The sequence below is a fragment of the Ostrinia furnacalis genome, unplaced genomic scaffold, assembly GCF_004193835.3.
Source record: "Ostrinia furnacalis isolate ACB-3 unplaced genomic scaffold, ASM419383v2 OfSCF7477, whole genome shotgun sequence".
Taxonomy (NCBI): Eukaryota; Metazoa; Arthropoda; class Insecta; order Lepidoptera; family Crambidae; genus Ostrinia; species Ostrinia furnacalis.
The window spans coordinates 297,797-325,294 of NW_021137716.1; the positions used below are offsets into that span (position 1 = coordinate 297,797).

Here is a 27,498-nt window from a genome sequence, read left to right on the forward strand (position 1 = left end):
TGACATAATATGCACATGCGCCGTGGAGCATGTATCGATTGCAGGGGTTGCAGTGCGCACGCTGCACTTGCAAGATGGCGGAGTCTGCAAGGGATGGGGGATGTTTGTTGCACATGCGCACAAAAATATATGGAGTTGCCACATTGGTTGCTTTAAAAATATTAGATGCATAAGAGTTAGATACATATGGTAACAATTGCGTTAAATCGCAACGAAGAATATGGCAGCCAGTAGGAGGTCACGACAGCGACCATTTTGGTAATTTTAGCAAAGGATGCAATTCGCTCTGATTCTACTATGCATGATACAATGAATGCAAATGTCCAGAGCCGCTCGCTATGGCGTTTTAGAGGGAGGCTTATGTGCAGCAATGAACTTTTAGGAGTTGCTGGTAATGATAAAAACTTAGCCAACCCGTTGTTGGTATAGATTTTTAAAAATGATAAGAAAAACTATCGTAACGTCGTCTACACACTCACACTATGCTTTACTTAACGCGCCTTCACTTATGTATATTGTTGCAAGAATTGAATTTTGGATTTATGTTTTAATGTTGATTTTGTTATTTCAGTATTGAATATTTGACTTTTTATTACTTTTGTTTAATATCTTTTTGTTATACTTTACTCACTAACACTAGAACAAATTCATAAAAGCAGACAGAATCGAATACTGGTTCAGCGTAGAGAAAAAGTAATGTCGGACTGACATAATATGCACATGCGCCGTGAAGCATGCATCGATTGCAGCGGTTGCAGTGCGCGCGCTGCACCTGCAAGATGGCGGCCTGCGGGGGCGGGGGAAGGTTAGATGCACATGCGCTCAAAATATATGGGGTTGCCACTTTTGTCGCACTAAAAATATTAGTTAGGTGCACATGGCAAGACTTGCGTTAGGTATACATGGCAATACTCGGCCAATGGACAAGATTCCAAGCCAGGGGAGATACAATTTTTGAAAAACATGGCAACCCGGGTGCTTTGCACGCGTCTCAACTAAGAAAGTTGTAACTTAGAAGCAATAAACTAATTGAGTATTGAGGTTACGACAGCGACCATTTTGGAAATATTAGCACAGGATGCAATTCGCTCTGATCTTAACTTGCATGATAGTCTTTGCCTATTTCTATAAAGCTAAGTTAATTATAATGCCCAGGGCTGGTCGCTGTGGCGTTTTAGCTTTTAAGAGCTGCTGGTAATGATGATCACTCATTAAAGAGTATTATTATTTAAGAAATTATATGAAATGCTACCCAAGGTATCAGGTAAGTATGTAAATATTATGGGTGTGTACTTACAATTTCTATTTACACACACCAAAACCACTGTATTTTATTTATGCTTTACTTAACGCGCCTACACTTTTATTGTTGCAAGAATGGAATTATGGATTTTGTTTTTTGGTTTTGAGTTGTTTTATTAGTTTGTTTGCTTGATAGTTTTTTCTTTAACACTTCACTAACACAAGAATAAATTCATAAAATCAGACAGAGTCGAATACTTGTTCAAGGTAGAGAATATAATGGCGGCCTGACATAATTTGCACATGCGCCGTGAAGCATGCATCGATTGCAGCGGTTGCAGTGCGGGCGCTGCACCTGCAAGATGGCGGCTGCAGGGGCAGGGTGACGTTAGATGCACATGCGCACACAATATATGGGGTTGCCACTTTTGTCGCATTTAAAAATACTAGTTAGGTGCACATGGCAAGACTTGCGTTAGGTATACATGGCAATACTCGGCCAATGGACAAGATTCCAAGCCAGGGGAGATACAATTTTTGAAAAACATGGCAACACGGGTGCGTTGCGCGCGTCGCAACTAAGAAAGTTCTAACTTAGAAGCAATAAACTAAATTGAGTATTGAGGTTACGACAGCGACCATTTTGGAAATATTAGCAGAGGATGCAATTCGCTCTGATCTTAATATGCATTAGACTTTGCCTATTTGCATAAAGCTAAGTTAAATCTAATGCCCAGAGCTGGTCGCTGTGGCGTTTTAGCTTTTAGGAGCTGCTGGTAATATTAAATACTCAGCCACTCATTACAGGTTATTATTGTTTAAGGAATGATATGAAAGCTACCCAAGGTATGTACATATCGAAGGTAAGTATGTAAATATGGGTGTGTGTACTTACAATTTCCATCTACACACTCACACCAACACATTTATTTCTATTTGTGGTTTACTTAACGCGTCTACACTTTTATTGTTTCAAGTATAAAATTTTGAATTCGTTTTAACTTTGATTTGCGTCATTTAATTATTTAATTTGGGATCTTTCACTAGTTTGTCTAATGTTTTTTTATTTTAACACTGCACTAATAATAATAAAATTATGATCATAAAAGCAGAGAGAATCGAATACTTGTTGAAAGTAATGGCGGCCTGACATAATATGCACATGCGCCGTGAAGCATGTATCGATTGCAACGGTTGCAGTGCGCGCGCTGCACCTGCAAGATGGCGGCTGCGGGGGCGGGGTGACGTTAGATGCACATGCGCTAGGCAAGCAACCCGGACTGCATTGACAATGACATGACAGAATTGTCAAAAGGGGCGGAGATGGCCGCCATCTTGTAAAGACATGATAATATGTGTACTGAAGGATATAATGTCGGCGAACTTAAAGCACATGAAACTGTAAAGGGGTCTTATAGAAGTCGTTTAATATAGGAACCAATCAGCCTATTTGGCGAGAACTTAAAAAAAAAGTAAAAAATGATGCGTCCATGTCAAAAATTTTACTTCATCTTAGAAAGTGAAAACTAAGGGAAACTACCTCTATTTTCTATTAGAATAAAACTTGGTAAATATCAATAGCCTAACTCAATATAGTACCTATCGATTCACTATTGTTTTTTAATTATGATCTATGCTTAACAAGGAATGTATTTTATTTGAATTTTAAAGCAGTCACCATTCCAAATAAAGTTTTATTTTACACTTTTTTGGTACCTATACTTATAGTATTTTTCTTTTTTATATTTAATAGGTCTTTGTTTTTATTTTATCATTTTTGTTTGTAATTTTTTATTAGGCTAATTTTTCAGTCCATATAAAATATATTTCTTTATAAACTCACTAACACAAAACATTTGCCTACCTTATGGCAAAACACAAGTAAACTGACTTAATACGTGTTGATGACTACCTAGCAATGGCGCAGTACGAATGTCATGCGCTCTGAGACCTAGCCTAGAAACCCTAGCCTGGATCGATCGGTTGCATTGCGCGCGCTGCATTTTCAAAATGGCCGACTCTATGCTGCTATGTAAAAGTCACACATGCGCAATATGGCTGCATCTAGTAAATGACAGAACCCTGGCAGGGGAGAGGAGTTCGTTAACTCCCAAGAATTACCAGAGTAATTTCCAAATTAAAATGAAAGACAAAAACAATTGCTTACAGTAATGAAAGAACGATCAGAGTTTGTCTATGGAATTATTTGACGTTGACAAAATGGAATATCAAATTTGACATTTACCGCACATGCGTTCTATATAGAATCTAGATTCTAGACCGAGTGTTGTTTATGGTCTGAATCGATATCTCTGACAACTACCGTCATAAATAGAGCTAGTATCTACGCATGCGTTACAGTATCTAGACCACCCGGGGGGGGGGGGGGGGGGGGGTGAANCAAAACTCCATACAAAAAAGTGGCTTTTCGACCACTTTTCGACTGGTTTGCGATTATAATTTGCACTTTGTCTAGACTATCACAACTTTATGGTCTGTCACTGTCAGATACATATGTGACATAAACGTCAGACCTAAAGGTAATACGCAGGCGTTAAATATAGACCGCGATTTCATGGCCTGTCAGGCAAGTTACATTTATTTGACTTCTGACGTTTAGGTAGTGCGCAACTGCGCATGCGTAAAACAATCTAGATCGCGCCTCTATGCCCTATGAGAGTTAGTTAATACGGCTGACATTTAGGTAGTAGATACGCATGCGTTGAATCCAGTGGGTCTAGACAAAGTGCAAATTATAATAGCAAACCAGTCGAAAAGTGGTCGAAAAGCCCCTTTTTTGTATGGAGTTTTGACGGATTCGATTTTCGATTCGATCAAAAAGTGCGTTTTGTCTAGGGGGGCAGGCGTCCTAGAATCTAGACTGCAGCTTTATGGTCTATATTGATTTTGCGCCTCAAAATAGGTGCGCCTCGAGGAATACCTCTCAAAAGAGGAGAGTAATCCAATTACTTTTCAAACAAAACATTAAAAATCAAATAAATTCAGTACATAATTTAAAAACAATTTAAATAAGTCCCTGTAGTCATCAAACAAATTCCCCAAAAAGATCATGTACGCGCTCGATTCAAATAATATTCGTAATAAACAACCCAAAATAAACGATGAAAAGGAAACCGATTACCAAATCAAATCATACCAGAATTCAGAATCAAAACTTCTTATAAAAAATCTATCGAAAGTTTTATTAGGTTTCATTTAGATGAAAAGCCTAAACATTTACTGTCAAAAGAAGACTTCCATCCATTCAAACCATTATTCTGTGTTCATTGTTTAGGGTAGAGTTATCTATTGATTGACTGACACTATGGAACATCACTAAGTCACATTTGGCAAGCTAGTCTTTATGGTCTAATGGTCTGGATCGATAGTTTTTACATCCACATACCATGTTTGATTACTATTTACTCCGACTTCAGTTATTATGAACGATAAGTAATTAATAAAGTTAACCAGAGTCCAGGCTAAGTTGTGCCATATGTTAGGTACCTCTGAATTTTGGAATGCCACATCTGACATTAAGGCAGTACGCAATTATTACGCATGCGTTCTAGAATCTAGACTACGACTCTATGGTCTGGATGATAGCCGCCATTTTGGATGGGGCTGTCTGTTTTCAACATCACAATATTATTTAATGTGAATAGAACAAATCTATCTAGGACGATTCCCATAGTAAATAACATTAGAATTTTAAATTAAACAATTACAAATTAAAGTCAATAAATAATTCGACCTGTAGAAACGTCACGTTGACATCTAGGTAGTACGCATGCGTCTAGAATCTAGACTGCGACTATGGTCTGGATGACAGCCGCCATTTTGAATGGCGCTATGTCTGCTTTCAATATCGCAATATCATTTAATGTGAACAAAACTAAATCTATCTAAGACGACCCTTATAATATCAACAACTAATACCATCAGATATTAAAGTCAATCAGTCTGAATAAATAACTCGACCTGTAGGAACGTCACGATGACATCTAGATAGTACGCATGCGTTCTAGAATCTAGACCGCGGCTTCCCGGCCTAAATCGATAAATTGAGCAACCGCCATTTTGAAAAGGATCCTATTTGTATGATTTCAATGCAATGATTTTAAGTACAACATGATTACAAAAACAAAGATGCTATGTCTGTCTCTGTCTGCGAATTAACAGGTGGGTAAACAAAACTTATACACCCCGGAGTATTATCATATTAGATCCGCGACGTTATAAAAAACGAATTTTAGATGTCTTACCCACCTCAATTTTGCTAAGAACCGCGCATTTATTACCAAAAAAATTATATTTGATCTATAACAACCGGCTAATATTACTAAAAGTTAATCACGCAGCAAAACGAACTAGAATTTCGCAAAGCAAACTCGTCATTTAAGCACGACGCGACGTTTTTTTTTACAAAAAGATCTTTTGTTAACTACGACGTCATACGATACTTTAGAACGAAAAAACAATCTTGATGAAAGAAATAAACAAAAGAAAACGATGTTCACGTGTATCTGTGTCCCACAATAAAAAACAAAAAAGTAATACTTACAGCGTCAGGCACTGGCTGGTCTTGGGTCCACCATGAGCAGTGTCATCTCCCCGTTCAGTTTTCTTGGAGTTATTTCTTCATCGCCGACGTCCGCACCCGATGGAGGCTCCCGCAGAAAAGGATCGAGTCAACGCCGCTCCAGGCCGGGTAGAGGATCGCGCATGCCCTAATCGTTCTATTGATTGATGGCGAGTTGCGAGAACCGTCTAGACCAGTGATTCCCAATCTTTTCTGGACCGGAGACCACATTGATTCTTTTTTGTTCGCAAGGACCAAAAAATCAATTAAATCGAATACCTCATGGATAATTTATCAATGTCATTTTTGAGCTTGGTTCTGTATCAGGTAATATCCTAAGACGAATATTTCTTATTACTCTAACCCTCTCACGACACGCGGAGATTATGCTGCTCGCGAAATTTAAAATCGTTCGCGAACCATATATCAACTCCTGCGGATCCCCGGTGGTCCTTGGGCCACTGGTTGAGAACCCCTGGTCCAGACAGAGGGGACAGGGGAGTCGACGTGGGGTGCGTACTGCGCACCTGACGCCACGCACAGGCTTCTTTCACAGGCTTCTTTCAACTCACACCCCTCGCCCGGCCAGACGGATCGATAAAGCACCCCTTTTATGTACTGTTTGTTTTGCGCGCCATGACCTTCAAAATTTTTCAAGGTCTAACCATAAAAAAAAATTAAGATTTTTTGCCGATTAGAATGCATTCTAATATCAATATTTTTTATATTTTTTAACATATAAAAAATTGTCTCCAATCAATCAAAGAGACAATCGAGTAACGCAGGGCAAGGCAATTGGCCCCGTATTCGACTCCGTTCAAATCAATTGAGAACACCAACTTTTGCAAATTGGCTCAATTTGAGCACTGACACATCAATCAATTCAAGAAAAATAAACTGCATTGCAAAATTCGCATTTGAAATAACATTAATATAAAGACAGCTTTAAGAGTTTAAAACATCCCCTATGTTAAATTACTAAAAATACCTAAGTAAAATGTTCACACAAAAGCACAAAAACTAGATTAAAATATAGTAGTATTATGATTATTGAAGATAAAAATAATAGTATAGAGTATTGACAACCGAAATTGCTAAAATATATAAATTAAACATACTACAGATGATCCTGAAAGAAAAAATGTCCTTCTCACACCAGTACACGTCACCCGTCTTGTAAATATTTGAAAAAAAAAAAGGCAACACAATAGAGACTAGATCTTGCACTGTTTTTAGCTCCATCCAGCTATCTCATATACTTTACAATCAAATCGTCTTGTTTATTCATTCTTTAAACTATACAGGTTAACTATATATTTAATTTTACAGGTGTTAAGGGAATTTTGCCTCAAAAAGTTCTGCAGCAACGCACCCTTAATATAGCTTTTACCTCATTTGTTAGGGCATTACATCATTATCATTTAAAGCCATAGGTTCCAAACTGACCAATTAGAAGTGGCTTGCTTCCAGCACCTTTCTACATAATATTTTAAAAAATATTAGTTAAAAAAACAGTAATATGGTAAAACTATGTGACGTTCAAACACTTATGTTGTGTAGTGTGATACCATCTCCTGAAATCTAAGCCAGTAGTAAAAACCTATAGCCCTAAAAGTGCACTGGAAACCGCAGCCAGATAAAGACACCATAAATCAATAAATGTGGCGTAAAATAAAATCACTATGTACTTACCAACAATTGTGGCTTTTCTGTACATGTTCAAATCGTGAAGGAGATGTGCCAGGAGTGTGGGCAGCTTGCTGCAACCGCTGGATACAAATTTGGTCTCTTCTTCCATGATTCTCTGAAAATTGTCAGGGAGGTAGTTTAGAGCCAGGAGAAGGACATAGGACACTTTTTATCCCGTTCGAAAAAAAAAGTCTGCTTATTTATTGCCATTAAGGCGGAACAAAGTTCGCCGGGTCAGCAAGTTTACAATAAAGCTGGATTTTTAAAATCAAAAACTTCAGTGGTCATATTAAATAATAAGTTTAAAGGAAGTAACTACTTAATTGCTATCATTACTAGTAGCATTCAATAGCCATAACTGAATTGTCTTTAGAACACGATTTATTAACCAAAGATACAGTAACTTACCAGGTGTTCACCAAGTTTTTTAACAACAGGTTCATATTGGACTGTTTTAGACCAACTGTCGCACACAAAGCATAAATTGAAGACATACATATTACGGTCATAATTGGAGTTGTCGATTCTGATTGGGTACCCAACTACCTTATGACCTAAAGCATTTCTGGAAACAGAAGGAAACACATTTATCAAAAGTTGCATTCAAAATGCATATTTATAAAATTAAATGAACTCTATTTACTATAACTTACATTGTCATGGTACTTTTCTGTATTAGTGGTTTTGGAATGATGTAAGCACTGATTGTATCAAAGACTTCTTTAGAAATATAGTCTTCGGGGAACTGAAAGAAGTGACCATTTTAAATAGATTTTCACGTTGTGCATTAGATACGAATAAGTATTATACAGGGTGTTTGGCGCATCGTGTGCCAAAATGATTTGGCGGATAGAATGGGTCATTTCCTATATTTTCAGCCCCCATAACACGTTCCATGTCAGGCGGCTACTTTTATATTAAGTTTTTTAGTAATTTCACCAAAATACCCAAATCGCATCATTTAATTTCGATTTAAAAAAAAACTACTAAGCGTAGCCTCAAAGTAAATATTTTGTTTTGACGTGCATTGACATAGGGTTGCATCAAATCTAAATTTACTGGCAAATATCATCTAGTTTTTTTTTAATTCAGCTTTGAACTTTTCCGAAAAGTTAAAAATGGACTGAACATTTAACCTCGTAAGCCCGGATGTGCCTCAGAAGGAACTAAAACTTTGTAGTCAGTAACGCCGAGACATTTTCGGAGGTGATTTCGAAGTATCGCCGGATGTGCCTTCAGAGGAACTTAAACTTTAGCGACAAATTTAAGTTCAAAAATTCGCGCCTATCGAAAAATAAGAGTGATAGTCTATGGCTTAAAGTATTCAAAATCAGGTATCCGAACTTATTAATATAAAAAAAAACAAAATGTCACTGTCAAATTATCATTTTTCTTTGACAAGGTGGTTCATCCGAGAAGACGTGATGTGCGATTAATTTTTTTTCTTCACGTAAACGTAGTTTAATTGCAAAACTGACCAGTATATTTTAAGTTAAAATACTGCTAAACAAGCAAAAAAATTATTTTTCCCAATTTGAAGTAGTTTTGCAAGATTTTTTTTCGTTTGAAAATAATAGTTCTTTGCAAGGAACATTCGGTCTTGGTGGTGAAAGTTTTATTTTTATATATTTTTTCTATTGAGATGGGATTGAGTATTGGACTTTTAAAATTATGATATGATTGAGAAAATTTACCATGAGAACGTTCTGATTTTTAGTTTAGTAAATTATATAATTAACATGAATATTCACTTTACTTCTTGTACATTCTAACTTTTTTACCTGTAGGTATTTAACGTGTTATTCACACAAAAAGGGGCTATAAACACAAATTTCGCAAATCAGTCCGAATAGAGTCAATGCACTAATTTAGGGAATTTGTGAAGTTGTTGTTATTATTTAAACAAGATTAGTATACCGTTTGAATGGGGATAGACTAGAGAAGTTTTGATAAAATCCGAAGATCGCTATCTCTTTTAAAAAAAAATTATAGCCATGTAAACTTAAATGTTCAGTCCATTTTTAACTTTTCGGAAAAGTTCAAAGCTGAATTAAAAAAAAACTAGATGATATTTGCCAGTAAATTTTGATTTGATGCAACCCTATGTCAATGCACGTCAAAACAAAATATTTACTTTGAGGCTACACTTAGTAGTTTTTTTTTAAATCGAAATTAAATGATGCGATTTGGGTATTTTGGTGAAATTACTAAAAAACTTAATATAAAAGTAGCCGCCTGACATGGAACGTGTTATGGGGGCTGAAAATATAGGAAATGACCCATTCTATCCGCCAAATCATTTTGGCACACGATGCGCCAAACACCCTGTATATATTATATACTATTTATAATTGGAAGATACTAAAAACATTGGCTTAACTTGAGTAATGTAAAAATACCAACATTACCAATACAATGCTATGTCTATAGCAGATTGTAATATGATTGACTGATACATGTTGGACTACAATAGCTTATTGGATTATCTCATTATACAAATGTTTGTCAGTTATTGGAAAACCAAAGGGCCAGTGAGGTCATGAAAGGCTAAGTGATAATAACTTGTGTAATAAGTAATAACACAATATCATTGCAAGCAAAACCAGCCAGACTATGTACATTGTAGTAATGACCTGTCCACATAGCCTAACATGTATGGTATGATCAGGCATCAGCTGTCAAGTGTAACCATGTATTGTAGGTACTATAAACATTGCCCAGTCACAAGGCCTATACAGAAAAGTGTTTGATACTGATTCACTGAGCAATTTTTCTGTCACCAATAGGAAAATATTGACATTTAACTCTGCCATATCCTCATAATTAACCAACTAGCTGTCATAATCATTACCAAATTAGTAGATCAATAGATCTTGCTCAATAGTGAAATGCAATATCTTTTCAATGAAAGGTAACAAACCTGGCATGAAATCTTTGGGCCAGCCACAGGGTGGAATTCCCCCAAAAATATACATCGTATTGGACCTTCGCGTCCACAGCCCTCGTAATAACGAGTCTCCATAGCCTTCGAAGACATCAAGCTAAGTTTTGAATCCATCCCGTCCTCAAAATCGTGCTGAGCCACTACATTAATTTTTCTTTGCACTTGCATTTGAGCTAATTACCGGCACATCATCACAAAAAGAAACAAACTGAACAATTTTTTCTTTTATAATTTAAGCCTAAAAATTTAAACACAACCGCGTGACAACTATTTTTGTATTTTAGGTATTGTACTGTCAAATTTCAAAACTAAATTCAAGGAAATTAATCTTCGTTCAGTCAGTTTTCCGAGAAACAATCAATTTCTTCTCTGAATTTCATTTCATCACGCATTTTTTGCCATTTTTGGGGCTGCCAGACAAATTTTCTGAATTTCCCTAAAATTCTGTAAAATTGTTTGAATCAAAGTAATCAAATAAAATAAGTTTCAAAATAATTTTACTAGAGGCCTACAAAGGACTGTTATTTAAATATTCTATTTTTTAACATTTGTGAACACATTGAAATAAATTAATGAAAAATTCACGATTTCATTTTGTACAATGACAATAATAGGTACTACTATCACAGATAATATAACACTACTATTGAGAGTTAATAATATAGTTCCAAAATACTGGACTGTCCTATCGATGACATTGACAGTGGGGCGCCACCGTCAATACCGGATCGCTGGTTCCGATTTTTGCCATGTTGGAAACCATATAGTTGAACGATGGTAGCGCCGCCCTGTCATTGAGTTTGGCGGGACAGTTCAGCGTGGGTCATCTATATTATAGCCTGACCAGGAACATAAAAAAAACCCTCGCCATGTTGCGGAAAACTAATGGTACTAATTTCTTTTAATGGCAACAGTAACTGTGGGTCTAGACAAAGTGCAATTATAATCGCAAACCAGTCGAAAAGTGGTCGAAAAGCCCCTTTTTTGTATGGAATTTGACGGATTCGATTTTCGATTCGATCAAAAAGTGCGTTTTGTCTAAGGGGGCTGAAAACTTCATTCACATGTCACCATGCATGTCAGTCTATTGTTGTCAAAGTGTAAACAAACTTTATTTTAAATGTGTGCAATTGATTTCGTGTATTAAATTGCTAAAATATTTTTATAGTCGTGAAAGAAAAGTGGTTCACGATGTGTTAATGAATTTGTCGAAGAGAAATACTAAGGGTTCGGACAATATTTTCATTGAATAATGTTTCCGACAAAGGTTGTCAAATTGACTGACATGTTTATCGTATGGTACAGTCCACTATGAAAATTAGCTGTAGTCTGTTTCAACTACCTATTTTAAAGTTTTTTGTCACTTTCTAAGTTTTGAATTTTATGGAATTGGGAAAGAAGTACCGAGTTTGAAGCGTTCATGAGCAGACATTGCAGTTGAATATTCAAGTTCTGAATTTGATTATTGATGAATAATAAAATAAATCCTACTAGCTCGATTGATGGTTTCATTTAATTTATTTAAACCAGGTTATCTTTAATAATATTTTTCGTTAATTTATGAAAATATCAAATTAGCCCGTAATCCTGAATCCTGATACATAAATTTAGCCCATTAATTTAACACATGTACGACTGTACTCAGTGTTGCACTATCAAATGCAATTGAAGCGCCTCTGTGCCAGGGTTTTTATGTTCCTGGTCAGGCTATAAGACTTGTTTTTAGATGATGCGATTTATTACGCACGAATCAAACAAAATGCGCATAGATACAAGAAAGAAACTATACAACACAAAAAGCAAAATAATCTTAACGAGCTATTTCATCCACATGCACTAGCGAAGAGGCGATAGTCGCGGGCAGATGCAGATAATACAGGAGGTATAGCCTGACCAGGAACATAAAAACCCTGGCATAGGGCGGGCGCGTCAATTGCATTTGATAGTGCAACAATGAGTACAGTTGTACCTGTGTTAAATTAATAGGCTAACTTTATGTATCAGGATTCTGGATTACGGGCTAATTTGATATTTTCATAAATTAACGAAAAAATATTATTATAGGTAACCTGGTTTAAATAAATTAAATGAAACCATCAATCGAGTTAGTAGGATTTATTTTATTATTCGTCAATAACCAAATTCAGAACTTGAATATTCAAATGCAATGTCTGCTCATGAACGCTTCAATCTCGGTACTTCTTTCCCAATTCCATAAAATTCAACACTTAGAAAGTGACAAAAAACTTTAAAATAGGTATAGGTGTACCAGAATCTCATGGCAAATGGGGAAAATAAACTTTGTTGAGTGCAATACTGGGGAAATTGGATTAAACGATCTTGATACTGTTAATTTTTTTATTTATGACTTTAATATTAATGAACATGAAGTACGAATGCCTACCTATACATTTTAGATTTTGTATGAAGAATGTTGTTATACATCGGGTTTTTAACATTTATACATGTCTTGAAAAATAAGTAAACCGTATATTACTGTAAATAATTTTATTATGTATCATACTTATAACTTATCACTTCATTCAGAACTAGACGTTTTCTAGGAACTCCACTTGCAATTCTTGATTCTTCTTCAATAGATGATCAAGTTAAAGAGGTATTTATACAGAGTGGAATTTTGTAATGCCACCTGGAGGGTACTCTTAATAGTGTAGATAGAAAAATTTGCTGAAAGAACATTCCTTTATTTTCGAAAAAAAAAAGAGAGTTACACTAAAAGATTTTCGAATTTTTTTCGAAAATTCACTACTATACCATACAATTTTCTGTAACATTATTAAAATATCAAAACATTTCACTCCAACTTACTGTCAACTCAACGACGCGCTTTAAAATCAAAGATTGACTTTGAATTATGCCTTATTTTACAATACACATTGAAAACAATATAATTTGCTTGAGGTTTTTCGACTTTTTCACAAAAATAACAAATAGGCATGAAGAGATTACAACATTTCTGCAGCGGCTGACAGATCTCTTGATTTACTTTGACAGGTGACAATAAAGCCATAGACAATTGCCATATGAAAAACACACTTTTCCAATATTTTTATTTGCCATGAGTCCATGAGATTCTGGTACACCTATAGTTGAAACAAACCACAGCTAATTTTCATAGTGGACTGTAGGTACTATACGATAAGCATGTCAGTCAATTTGACAACCTTTGTCGGAAACATTATTCAATGAAAATATTGTCCGAACCCTTAGTATATCTCTCCGACAATGTGTTAAACATTGTGAACCACTTTTCTTTCACGACTATAAAAATATTTTAGCAATTTAATTCACAAAATCAATTGCGCACATTTAAAATAAAGTTTGTTTACACTTTGACAGCAATAGACTGACATGCAAGGTGACATATCAATGAAGTTTTCAGTTACTGTTGCCATTAAAAGAAATTAGTACCATTAGTTTTCCGCAACATGGCGAGGGTTTTTATGTTCCTGGTCAGGCTATACCTACATAATAGGAATACCATTGTTGCGTCCACATAATGGTCCACTAGAGAAATTGTGGAAAGTTCTATGTATGCGAAAGTGGTCACGAGTGGACGTATCAAAAATGAATAATTTCAATTCCAATTTTTTTTACACTCACGCGTTCTAATCGGGCGATTCGTGAGACGATAGCTACTAGATTATTACATTAATTACATCGTTCATAGTAAGCGCGGTCGTTCAACAGCGTACGTCAGCTGTTTTGACCAATCGTATCGCAGAATCAGAAACGCGTCTGGATTGTAGACGTTATAAAAGTTACCGTAATCGGGGCTCAGATTAGAAAATTGTAATGCGTGTTGAGATTCCCGCCACGCGCGCACGCGCCACAGAGTAACTTTGATTCCCGCGACTAGCGTGATAGTTTTCTAATACCTAATAAAACGCTCGCGACTTGTCCATTTTTTTCCCAATGATAATGAAAATGGTAAATAATCTAACAACCGGCAACCCCACCATACAAAAAACACAAATTATTTAAAAAAAATTTTTTTTATTCATTCATAGTTTACTGTTTAAAACTTTTAATTTTATTTTTATTTTTGTAAAAAGCTTATAAATACAGAAATAGGTCATCAATTCATAAAAGATTTTATGTATTTTTTTTCATAAAAGTTCTTAATTTCACAAAAAATGCGCACGGCAAATAAACCACCTCCCAAGAACAAAATATAAAATTAAGAAAAAAAATGAAATACGTGTAGTTAGTAGTTTAACTGATAATAGATAGATGGCTCTGTTACTTGAAATCCCGCTAGCACTGTTTAATGAAATACGTGCATTTAGTAGTTCCTTTAATGGTAGATAGATGGCTCTGTGATTTGAAAACCCGCGGGAGTAAATTAGCATTGCGTGAGTTTTTAGAATGTAGGTAATTATAATCTTCGCCGCTAGCTGGTGTAGCTAGTAGTTTATCCGTTGTATAAAAATTGTTGATTTTGATTCTAGCCAACTTATTTTATTTTTAAAATATTTATTGTAAACAGAAGGTCAATTTTGTATCGACGAAAAACCCAGAATCGATTGGGACTAACTAAATGGATATCAGTAGATTCCCTAAATACACATTTTACCCCACCGGCATCGAAGCTAATGTCGAAATCAATCAAATGGGTTATAAATAATAATCAATCAAATAAGCTCCCGGATGCGAGAGTACCAAAAAGTATAAAATACACGCAATTGCCCTCTGCAAAACAACTTTTGCAGAGGGCAATCGAATGCCGCACTTCGCCTCATGATTGGGCCATTTGTGCGCGATTTGTGGTCTATCTTCCTAGCTCCAACCACCACAGATCCCCCCAGAAGGCAAGAAACCTGTCTAGGCCGCTACATGCCCCCTGCATCGACGCTGGTGATTGGAGAAATTGAGCCCGTTGTTCTGCTACGCTTCTGCATTCATGAGCACATGCTGCGGTGTTGGTTTTGTATGAGCACATGCCAAGTTTGGTATTTTAGGAAAGGTTTTTGTAATGATTAAGAACAATATTGTTGGTTATTAATGATAACAGCGACAAAAAAACAGCTGATTCTGAAAAATAGCTATACCTATATACTTAGGTACTACGTATTTTTTAGGGTTCCGTAGCCAAAATGGCAAAAACGGAACCCTTATAGTTTCGTCATGTCCGTCTGTCCGTCTGTCCGTCTGTCCGTCTGTCCGTCTGTCCGTCTGTCCGTCTGTCCGTCTGTCACAGCCGATTTACTCGGAAACTATAAGTACTACAGTGATGAAATTTGATGGGAATATGTGTTGTATGAACCGCTACAAAATTATGACACTAAATAGTAAAAAAAAGAATTGGGGGTGGGGCCCCCCATACATGTAACTGAGGGATGAAAATTTTTTTTCGATGTACATACCCGTGTGGGGTATCAATGGAAAGGTCTTTTAAAATGATATAAAGTTTTCTAAAAAACATTTTTCTTAAAGTGAACGGTTTTTGAGATATCAGCTCTCAAAGTCGTAAAAAGTATGTCCCCCCCCCTCTATTTTTATAACTACGGGGTATAAAATTCTAAAAAAAATAGAGGGTGATGCATGCTAATTAACTCTTTCAACGATTTTTGGTTTGATCAAAGTATCTCTTATAGTTTTTGAGATAGGTTGATTTAACTGTTGCTGCTACGGAACCCTTTGTGCGCGAGCCCGACTCGCACTTGGCCGGTTTTTTACTCTATGTATGTAGGTATTGGTTTCATGACCTTGAACGCCTAACGGAAAATCCGTCGAATGAAGAATCCATTGCATTTCTTTTAATAAAAGATGACTTTTTCTGATACTTTAAACCCAATCTAAAAGTGAAATTTTCCACGGAGAGCGGTATGCACGCCGCGCCCAAGAGAAGCGAGCTTGCGTCAATGAATGAGCCATAGAGCTACGAACCAAATTTTAAAGACACGAAGTTAAAAAACAATTAATTGGGAGCCTGATGACCTGTACTACAGGTATGCAAATACCTATCACAGGCATCAGTCTCACACAAACAACTTTGTTTTTGAATTGTAATTAATGTGCTTAAAAACCTGTGTCATTGTAATGTTTGTGATGAGAAAATAAATACTATTTATTATTATTATGTTTGTACCTACGCTTTGGAGCTCACGGGTCAAAAGTGGCCCGGTCCTTTATAAGGCTTGCGTGGGGATACAGATCCAACACGTAGAGGCCGTTTTAAGCGCAAAATAATCGATAAAAGTGAAAGTGGTGCACATGCTGGATCTAGTCTCTGACTACATCATGGGATGTCTCATTATTATTAATTAGGTATATGTACCTACCTATCTTAGACCGTGCTTAGACATTGCAACGAATATTAGAATTTTTATTAACAACTAGCTTTCCGCCCGCGGCTTCGCGCGCGTGGTCTACATTATCTACATATTTTACGGAACCCTATTTTTTCCAAAATAAAATTTAGCCTATGTTACTCGTGGATAATATAGCTTTCGAATGGTGAAAGAATTTTTAAAAACGGTCCAGTAGCTTTTGAGCCTATTCATTACAACAAAACAAACAAACAAAGTTTTCCTCTTTATAATATAATACCTATTAGTGTAGATTAGTCGATATTTCTAAGCTTTGTATGTTCACTTAGCTACGAGTGTCATTTATGAAATCATTATTGTTTTTCAAAATTTTGTGTAGTGAAATTAAATTTTTCTTTTTAATTTTAATTCACATTTTGCATTGGATTTAGAGTTTCATGAGCAATAAATTCTGATCAGTGTTTTTTACGTAACTCATATTTTATGGTGATAAAAATATAGGTTTTTCTTTAGTTTATCTGGAGCTTTTTTTAAGGTCTTCATTGTCCAATAAAACTCTAATAAATTAAGATTATTTGTTGCATTGTAATTGAAAAAAGTAGTTTAATTGAGTTGACTAAATAGTGACGTCACTTGCTTGTATTGCCATACAAAATCTATGTGTCGTTTTGACAGTTTTAAAAAGTACGTCAATTGATTGGTGGTGTCAACACGTCTATTGTTGCTGAATAAAATAAAGCATAAGTAGTCAGTGTAGCGATTATTGCGCATAAGAAATTCGAGGGTAGATTTAGATTTTCCTCCCTACCACGGCTCGCTAAAATCTTACAGCTCCAGTCAATTTTTAACCTCGGCCGGTGTAACCCAGTAATCAGGTAAGTTATAGTTATTAATTTTTTTCAATTAGGATTTTATAAAGAGTTCAATTGAAGTTTACAGGAACTTCGGAACTTGATGTTAGGGATGATGTATTTTTTTAGAATCTATTGCAATGGCCGATAGCCGTTCCCAAACTTTTTTCAAATGGATAATTTTAGATAAACGAGAGACTCTTATAAATAAGTTTAGTTAAGTTAGTTTTGCAGTAGAAATTGGAATAACCCAATTTTGTCTCGCACGTTCAACAGGTGCAATGAGGGTTTTCGCGTATGAAAGATCCGCTAGATGGCGGGACGTGGATGTGGGGTCTGACTGCTGCGTGATTGGTGGATTTTGACATATTTGTCAATGTCACTCAAAAATAACCAAAGCAGCATTTGGACCTTGCGTCTACGTATTGCCATCTGGCGGATTTTTCATACGCGAAAACCCTCATTGGAATAAACCTAGTGGGCGTCTGCTTTTTATAAAAGTGTCAAAAAGAATTTTAAAAGCAATTAGATTCCAATTTCCAATAGGTAGTTAGATAGGTAGGTACATATTAAAATTTAAAAATAGAAAAAGTAAAGAGTCTCCGTCGCCATCGCCAACAAGTGATGTGCATGTGTTACGATAATTAGTGGTGTGTTTAATAGATTGTCGATAAAATAAAATACTCAAGATTAAAAAACAAAATTTTAGGGCATTTTGTGTTCAGTGTCAGTAACACCGTATAGAGTTGTACCTAATAATTTGATTCTATGAAAATTCAGCTGTCTAATTAAATGTGAGGGATTTGTGAGATGCTATAATGAGGTCACTTGGCTATAGAATCCCCTATTTATGCCTTACAGTTGGTGTGAAGAAGGGTATGGACTTCGGAAACATGCTGCCATAGCTGGGCATTAACTCGTTAATCCGTTAATCGTTAATTAACGAAGTTAACATTTCTATTAACGGATTAACTTTTAAGTTAACTTTAAAAAATGTTAACGGACTCGTTAACTTCCGTTAAATTATCCTAAGTGCGTTAATCGTTAATCCAGTACCTACTATTTACCAAAAAGATACAGCAGGCACGCTGAAAAACGCGTTCTGACAAGTACGTTCGGGCTTCCACCCGATCACTAACGACACGTCATTTGTTAGTAGGTATGTGTGGGACACTCTTGCAACTGAATTTAAGACCATTGCAGTTTTCCTCAACCGATTGACCTGAAATTTGGTATACTTATATAAGTACGATGACAATGCAATGTTATGGTACTATTGAGCTGGTCTGATGATGGAGTCATGAGGTGGCCAAAGGAACTCCTAAATGAAACGGCGGCATCGCATCGAATTTGGGTTCGTTGGATTTGTCTTTTCGAGCACTTTAGTACTAGATGATGTCCAGCTCCAGGGTCCTGATGATGGATTCAGAAGGTGGCCATAGGAATTCCTAAACGAAACGGTGGAAACTTATCGAGTTTGGGTTTGCTGGATTTGACTTTTCGAGCACTTCGGTAATAAATTATATTGTAATTGAACCAAGGCTCTGAGATTGAGATACTACTAAAAAGTGTAAAATAAAATTATAATAATTAAAAAACTTTTTTAAAAACAAGCTTTTATTCTGAAATGCAGTTGTACTAAAAAACGAAAAAGAAATTGACCAAGTGTGTGTCGTACCACGCGCAGTGTAGGGTTCCGTAGTTATCCGTCGTTACCACAATATGTATATTTCAGGAGCAAGCAATTACTTCATCTAAAGTCACTTTTAATATTTTCTTCTTAGGAATTTTTATTAGGTATGAAATTTTATAATACATGAGTAAAACGACTATTACTCCTAAACTAATTGATCTATCCTAACCGCTATAGTTTTCCTTGAAAGTTCATAAAGAACACTATTATCATGATTTTTTCGGATTTTCAAACCAACTGTTTAGTTTTTAGTCCTACTCGAACAAAAATTTTCACTTTAAACTTTAACATTTTGCTAACGGATCTCTAAATCGAAAAATAGTCTTAGAAACCTCTAAGCCATTTTAAAAGACCTATCCAACGATACCCCATATGATGGGGTAGAAGATGAAAAAAAAAATTCATCCCCACTTTACATGTAGGGGAGCTACCCTAAAAAAAATTTTTTTCCAAATTTTATTTTTCCGTTTTGTCGGCGTGATTAATATGCATATCTCCACAAAATTACAGTCAGTTCCTTGTCAGGACTACGGAACCCTAAAAATAATTGTACTTATGCAAGGTTCAATTAATTTCGAAAGCTTGTAGAGCGCAAACATAAAAGAGGAATAAATTCTACGCGCGATATAAGCTTTCGAAATTATTTGAACCTTGCATAAGTACAATTATTTTTAGGGTTCCGTAGTCCTGACAAGGAACTGAGCAAATAAGCTCATAAATAAGTTGCATGTAAGCTCACTTGCATGTTAATTTAATAAATAAATAAATCAATCAATACAATTATTTTTTTCGTTTTATTATCATGTGTTAACGGATTAACGATTAACGTTAACTTGCGTTAAATCTTGCGAAATGAACCGTTTTAACGTTTAACGAAGTTAATTTTTTTATTAACGGTTTAATGATTAACGAAGTTAACTATTTGATTAACGGTGCCCAGCTATGCATGCTGCCCTACAACTTCAAACTTCCGCTATATTGGGGTGAGGAGTGTCTTTTAAAATAAAATAATTTATTTACGTGTAATTCTAAGAATACAGAGTATTAGATTTTACTTACTGAATTACTTAATATTTAAAAAAGTTAAATCAATAAAGCTTTCTCATATCTTGGAGACCAGTAATAAAAATTTGATTGTAGTATAGTACGGCCAACGAGTAAACAAACCCAATGTCATGGGTGAACCCGTCTGACTTTGACATATTTTGGCGGGAGAACGAGACATTACGACAAATACACAAGATGGGAAGAGACAGAATATATTGTCAACTCGACAGTCGTATCGACCTTTTGTATCGCTGCTAGTTAGCCGTACTTTAGATTAAAGATTACTTAGTTCGTAACAACAACGCGGAAGCTCTTAGCCTATATATCTCACCTGATTGAAAGTCATGGCCAGGATGTAAGAGAGCCTCGTTCGGAAACTACATCTGCAAAAAAACTGGGTAACTTATCACCGACAATTACCTACCTAACTACAGGTACTTCGCGAAAATTTAATATTACATGACATTTTATTACAATTATTTGTTGTATATGCGTGCTTTCATGTCATTTTGCTTGACGAGTGCTTGTGTGCGTATAACCTGTGTGGGTGCGTGAAAATGGCCCAAAAATTTACAGGCACACACACAGACAGAGTCAATTTAAATTGAATCAGTTAACGAGTATAATACTGATAATACTTAATTGAACTACTATCACAACAATAGACGTCTTAGCTAAGTAAACATGAATATAGTTACTATAATATCGTCTCTATTTATAGAGATCACCTCTGGACGAATTTGGATCCGCAAAGAACTGCAGTTAGATTGGATCCGATTTCAACGAGCAGGAAAGTTGTTCCGTGCATTAAAAACTTTACGTAACTTTTTACCAACTTTTTGGTTAAAGCCTTCGCCTAAATCAAATCATCTGTATCGGATACGTCGCTAAGACAAACACATTGACCTAGAAGGCAGGTGAGAGAGGCTCTGCCCGTGAACCGGGAAGCACTCCTCAAGGTCAGGCTCGCGCATGCGCCGGGCGGCCCTTCGGAGGCTCGCTCTCACTGTGCACAGGGGTTCTGGATAGCGGAATCGGCAGTCGCTTCTGCGAAACCTCTTAGGCGTGTTTACAACACTTGATTAGATTTTTTCTCGGCTGATTTTCTTCTGTCAGTTCTAATAAATTTGCCGGATTCTCAATAAGTTACTTTGATGTTTGTATGTTACCTCTCGGGCATCTAAACGTTTCAATAAATGCGCATTTGTTTCTAACTCGCGAGTAAACTTGTGTTGATAAAGATTTGCTTGAAGTACTCTAATAGTCATAATTGAGCATTATTTGAATCGATGTTAACTTCATGATACAAAAATGTAATATTGTATCAGTATCAAGCAAGATCATGTAGAGTCATAAGTTAGATTCGGCTTCCGAGCTCCGATCCGCCGCTACAGGCACCGCGCGCGCTCCCTTCCCGGTTTGCACACGGATTTCAATCCTCTAATAATCGCTTCCGATCCGTGAAACCAGCCAACACTCCGTCTCGCCGCCCCACCGCGAGTGAGCGCGCGATGCGGGCCCCGGAAGCTCGCTGAACGCGCGAACGGAACGCGCGAACGGAACGCGCGAACGGAACGCGCGAACGGAACGCGCGATGTCGGCGATACTCGTCGAGGCCTGTTCCTCCACCATCGATGATGACTTGTACACGTAAGTGGTCCCGCATCAGCTGTTAGCCCCGTAGCGCCGTAGTCCGTAGCGGCGTAGCGTTCAAGGCCACGGCCAGCCGCGCGCGATCGATGGTGTCCTTGATTTGGCGTTCGATACGATTTAATGTTTCAGTATCAATTTACATCGTTGTGATTTTACATTTCTAATCTAAGCGTGGTTTCTAGATCGCTAGGAGGCTCAAGGTTGATAAAACTTTTCTTGTATTATCTTTCCATTATTTTTATAGTCTGAGATTTACAATAAGCCTATTGTTATTTCATACAAAACTATGTGTACTTTGACTTTAACTAATTTTTTCTAAGCTACTAAACGCTTCTGTTATCTTTACTTAAGTTAAAATTACCACAATAATCTCTATTCCAAAAGATAATCTTCCGGATAATCGCTTTCCTGTAATTGAAACTGAAATTATCAAGATAGACTATCGACTTCGTAACAACAAGAAAGATTTGATTTACCCTCATTTCAGTAATAAGATCCGTTGCGTAGAAAAATTGTGTAAAAAGCCGCTTTCTGTCGAGTGACCTTGAGGGGGTGGGGGGAGCCCGGGCTTTATTTATAAACATCCCGCCTGTCTTGGGGTGGGAATCTTACATTTTCCGTTGGAAAATCGTGTCACCAATTAATTTGATATTGACGTAAGCACAATTTTGTACTTCGTGGTAACTTGTAAATCATTATTACAGCTTTATCAAAAAGACAAGAGCTTACAAATAAGGTTCTAAGAATGTTACAAAGGCGTAATTAGTAAGTACCTACCGTAGGATCATAATAACGTAGGCCATGTTCAGCAGTATCCTATGGCCGAAATTTTGATGATCTTTAATAAAATGTTTCACCATTCCATATTTATTTATTAATAGATATTTACTTGGTTAAATCTGTAAATATCATCTCTAGATAAACCCTTTCTAGACCAGATTTAATAGTCGGATTGAAAAAAACGGTTGATTTAGCTGTAAGAAGTTTATTTTTCGAGCAAGTTATTTGGCAAAGATTTTAAAAGGTTTTCAACATTCTTTATTCAAAAAGGTTATAGCAAACTGGATTATTTCTTCAGGCTCTTATCAAGTCAATTGCTTTACGTAAAATACAGTTAAGTAAAATAAAAAAACTTTAACCATATTAAAAGCTAATATGGGCGAAGATTGGATTGGGGACCCACTGCACTATATTGCTTGGGGCCCGAGTCTATGCCGAAACTCCACAAAGTCGCTCAATAATTGCCCAGTGTGCCAAGACATTGATTTCCAGCGGGAATGTACGAAGTCGAATGGGGGTTGAGGGTCGTTTGGTGCAGAGATTCCTGACCTAGAACTCTTTGAACCACTGTGCGCCAGCAAACAATTTTCAGGCGGTTCGCCATCGAAAACGAGCACCTGTTTTATGACTATGAAAGCATAGCGTTTAGATCTATTCAAAAGGGGTGGCTAATATCACAGTATATCTAGTGTGCTAATATAGTTCAATTATGTCTTACACCCGTATTCACAAACATTACTATGAGGTCTCACAGTGCGCGCACGGGGTCCCAATAGACAATAATTTTGATCCAATCACAGAACTCTATTCATCGCTGTGCGTTCGACTTCGCATATCGTTGCTGCCTCCTAGACAAAATGCACTTTTTGATCGAATCGCAAAACGAATCCGTCAAAACTCCATACAGAAAAGGCGACCATTTTTCGACTGGTTTGCGATTATAATGCACTTTGTCTAGACCCCTGCGTCACTGTAAAGGTTCGGCCAAACCAACGCGATCACTCGCGATCAGCCGGCGCGGCGTGCAGCGCGGGCGATCAATGTTTTTAAGTCTGGTCGCCATCGCTGCACGCCGGCTGATCGCGCGTGATCGCGTTAGTTTGGCGCTTAAATCAGTCAGTGCCTGAGGTACGGGAGGGTGATTTTGTGACGGTCAAACGTCAGCGAGACTTCAGTCTCATATACAGGGTGCTCCAAAAAGTAGTGTCAAGCCGAAGCCCAGAGGCAGAGCATCACTAGGGCTATCCAAGTCACCCCCATGTATGTTCCGCTATTTTTGATAGTTTTCGAGTTATAATTTGTTTTAAATTTCTGTGCTTAGGCACTTTTTTGGTCACTGTGGCGCGAATAGTCAAGTTACATGTCTGATTTTTTTTTATTATTATTAGATAAATACTAGGTCTAGCTGATTCAGAATTATTTACATCCATAACACGAATGTAAAGTAAAATCCTGTATGTTGTAAAAAAATCATAACTCGAAAACTTTAAAAAGTCGCGTGATTTGGTTAGTCCTAGTGATGCTCTACCTCGGCTTCGGCTTGACACTAATTTTTGGGACACCCTGTATACAACTGTGCTCCAGATATGTATGCCCTGTCACGTCATAATAGTAATATGTCAATGTCACCCCTGCCGTGTCGTTCCCATAACTCGACAGGCACTGACTGAGCTTAGCCTAGACTAAACTAACTAGAATTAAACGTTTTCGTAGCAACATATCTCTCATAACAACTACTAAAATACTAATGGTGAACTTTAACTGCTGGAGTCCGTATAACTTTGGAAATTGCTCGCTAATGTTCTACACGGTCAAAGTTTGCGGGTTCGAATGTTAGAGCTCACAGACGAGCGATATTATGTTCGCGACTGCTTGCGATAGTGGTAGGCGACGATCAGCGAATGTTAGTGTAGGTGCAACTGGGCGACACGCGACATCAACAGATCGGCGACTAGACGGCTGTTCTAGACAATTTCAAAATATTAGTTTGTCGTCGCTACTTCGCGATTCTGACGCTAAGTGCGCGAAACTTTGAACAAAATATTAGAAGTAGCTTTCCGCCCGCGGCTTCGCCCGCGTGGAATTTTGTCTGTCACAGAAAACCTTTATCGCGCGCGTCCCTGTTTCAAAAACCGGTATAAATACTATCCTATGTTCTTTCCCGGGCCTTATCTCTATGCCAAATTTCATCAAAATCGGTACAATGGTTTAGGCGTGAAAGCAAGACAGAAAGACAGATTCGCATTTATAATATTATTATTAAGTATAGATTGTCGGCCGCAGCCTGTCGTCGTTGCGTGTCGCCTAGTACCTATGCGCCGCAGCAGATATTTTGACCAAAAACATTATTGAAAGATAGTTGACGGATGGATTAAAATAGAAAACCAGTATTAGACGGAACGATAGCTGCCGACAATTTCATTTAATTTTGTTCAAAGCTTCGCAAACTTGGCGTTCGAGTCGCGGCGATAGGCTAATTTATGAAATTGACAAGAATAAGCGTCTAGTCGCCGAGCTGTCGCTGTCGCGTGTCGCCCAGTGTGTGCCTACACTTAAGGTCATAGCAGACTTATCAACTTGGAAAGGGATCATCACCGCCTTTTGCGAGCTGTCATAGCCTGTCAAGTTTCAAGCCGTTTACGTTACGGTGCGGATAAGTGCGATGCAGTGTGGAGTTTCATACAAAGAATACTGACCGCCTCGAGTTGATACGGTTACGATCCGTTTCCGGACTGATAAGTGTGTTTCATCCTTTATTCGTCTGATGCCAAACATTGTGGGTACACGAGTCGCAGATAAATGGATAATTGCTTGTTTACCAGCCGCCTGCGATTTCGCGGTGGAAAGTTTTATCCTTTCTACCTGGAGGTCCCATTTATAGTGTTTTGATTACATAATAGGTACTATCTCTAGAAGATGGGTAGTTTCTAAGTTAGATACAGTTTTATTAAGCTAGAATTGATACGTAAGCAGATTTAACATCTACATTTCTATACTAATGCTAAAAAGCTAAAAAGTTTCTTTGTTTGCTTGCTTGAACGCGATAATTTCAGGAACTACTGGTTCGATTGGAAAAATTATGTTTGTGTTGGATAGCCCATTTATCGCTGAAGGTTTTAGGCTATAGCCTAGGTAGGGTGATGTTATAACATCACCCTACATAGGGGCGGAGCGGTAGAGAAAAATGTTGCAATTATTAGTCAAACTATTTTCACGCGTACGTAGTCGCGAACACAGCTAGTATTATAAATTGTCTACAAGAATTTTCGCCAAAATTTCTTCTTGTTCAGGTACTTGGGAGCCGACTTACGGTTTTATTATTTATTCGCGGAATCCGGAGGTTGTTATATCACTTGAGAAGTCCTTGAGCGCTCTCAACACACACTTTTGCTGGTATTTTCAGAATACCGCCGAATTACAGGAAAATAGAAAAGTGTAATATCGTTATGCTGACATTACGCGTGCTTACCTTGTCTGAACGGTTTTGTTACTAGGCGTTACCTGTGGCGTTACATTATTATGATAAACGAAGTCAATTAAAATCTATTTAAAAAGTGGTTTCGCTTTCTCAGTAGTTAGCCGCCGGAACGACCTTAATTTTTTTTTTATAAAGGACANTGTATGGGCATGCCGGATTAATTACGCCGGAACATGTGAAAGCTACGTAGGTACCATGCCCATACACTTCACCACCGGGTACCCGGCGCCGGTTAGCCGGCAACCGGAACGTGTGAAGAGGGCCTTAGGGTTCCTTTTCAGGACTACGGAACCCTAAAAAAGGTATTCCATACACGAGTACATTGCTAAGTCTTACATTTAAATGCCAACGATAACATCCGAGACAAGACTGTCCAAACAAGTCTGTCCAAAAATCAACTATAACTTATAATATTAATATTACTAGGGATTATCCTAATGTTCATCCAAACGACAACAAGTGCCTATTACTTAGATCCAACGAAACGAAAACATCGGATTTCCCTTTCCGGTGCGGATGTACTTTTTCTTATAACTACCCTAACGATTGAAACGTCTTCCGTTGCAAAGGACATCAATTACATTAATTAAGGCGTCACTTGGATCACTTTATTATTCTACTTATACCCGTACTTCTGAACGAATCACTCGAAGAAAGTGACTTTGCTTTGTGTTTGGAGTTACGTAGTATTACTAATGGAAGGTGCTACTAATGATAGCTGAAAATTGATGAATTTCTCGCCAAAACTACTGAAGGTAGTTTGGTGAAAGTTTTTGAATATAATAGGTACCGACTGGCCCTTTACCTAGATCAAGTCAATAAACGGATCGAATTACTTCAAAGGTGTTTTATTGATTAGTTTACTTGAACTAATGACGTTTCTTTCTTATTACAAATACAAAACTAGCTGACCCAGGGACCGTACCGCTTTTGAAAATATTACAGGATAATAATAAAAATGTAGAATCCTAATGGTGAAAGATTTTTTCAAATTGGTTCAGTAGTTCATCATCATTATTTCAGCCATAGGACGTCCACTGCTGAACATAGGCCTCCCCACATGCTTTCCATGTTGAATGATTGGGAGCGCCCTGCGTCCAGCGCTTCCCTGCTACCTTTATGATGTCGTCGGTCCACCTGGTGGGTGGATGTCCCACGCTGCGTTTTCCGGTAGGCGGTGTACGGTCTTGACCGCACATTCCGCGCCATCAGCATTTTCACCCTAATTGTATCACTCTTCATATGC

At 37.2% G+C, this 27,498-nt stretch overlaps 1 protein-coding gene across 1 annotated transcript in view; it reads right to left on the reverse strand.

Moving 5' to 3' along the window:
• Positions 1–10,855, reverse strand: part of LOC114364861 (GATOR complex protein NPRL2) — a 66,082-nt gene extending 55,227 nt beyond the window's left edge. Inside the window, exons 1-4 of the mRNA XM_028321198.1 lie at positions 10,434–10,855; positions 8,167–8,258; positions 7,922–8,078; positions 7,517–7,628 (exon numbers count right to left, since the gene is read on the reverse strand). Of these exons, the coding sequence (XP_028176999.1) occupies positions 7,517–7,628; positions 7,922–8,078; positions 8,167–8,258; positions 10,434–10,625 (553 nt within the window). The 5' untranslated portion in view covers positions 10,626–10,855. The remainder of the gene's footprint in view (positions 1–7,516; positions 7,629–7,921; positions 8,079–8,166; positions 8,259–10,433) is intronic.
• Positions 10,856–27,498: the final 16,643 nt, after the last annotated feature.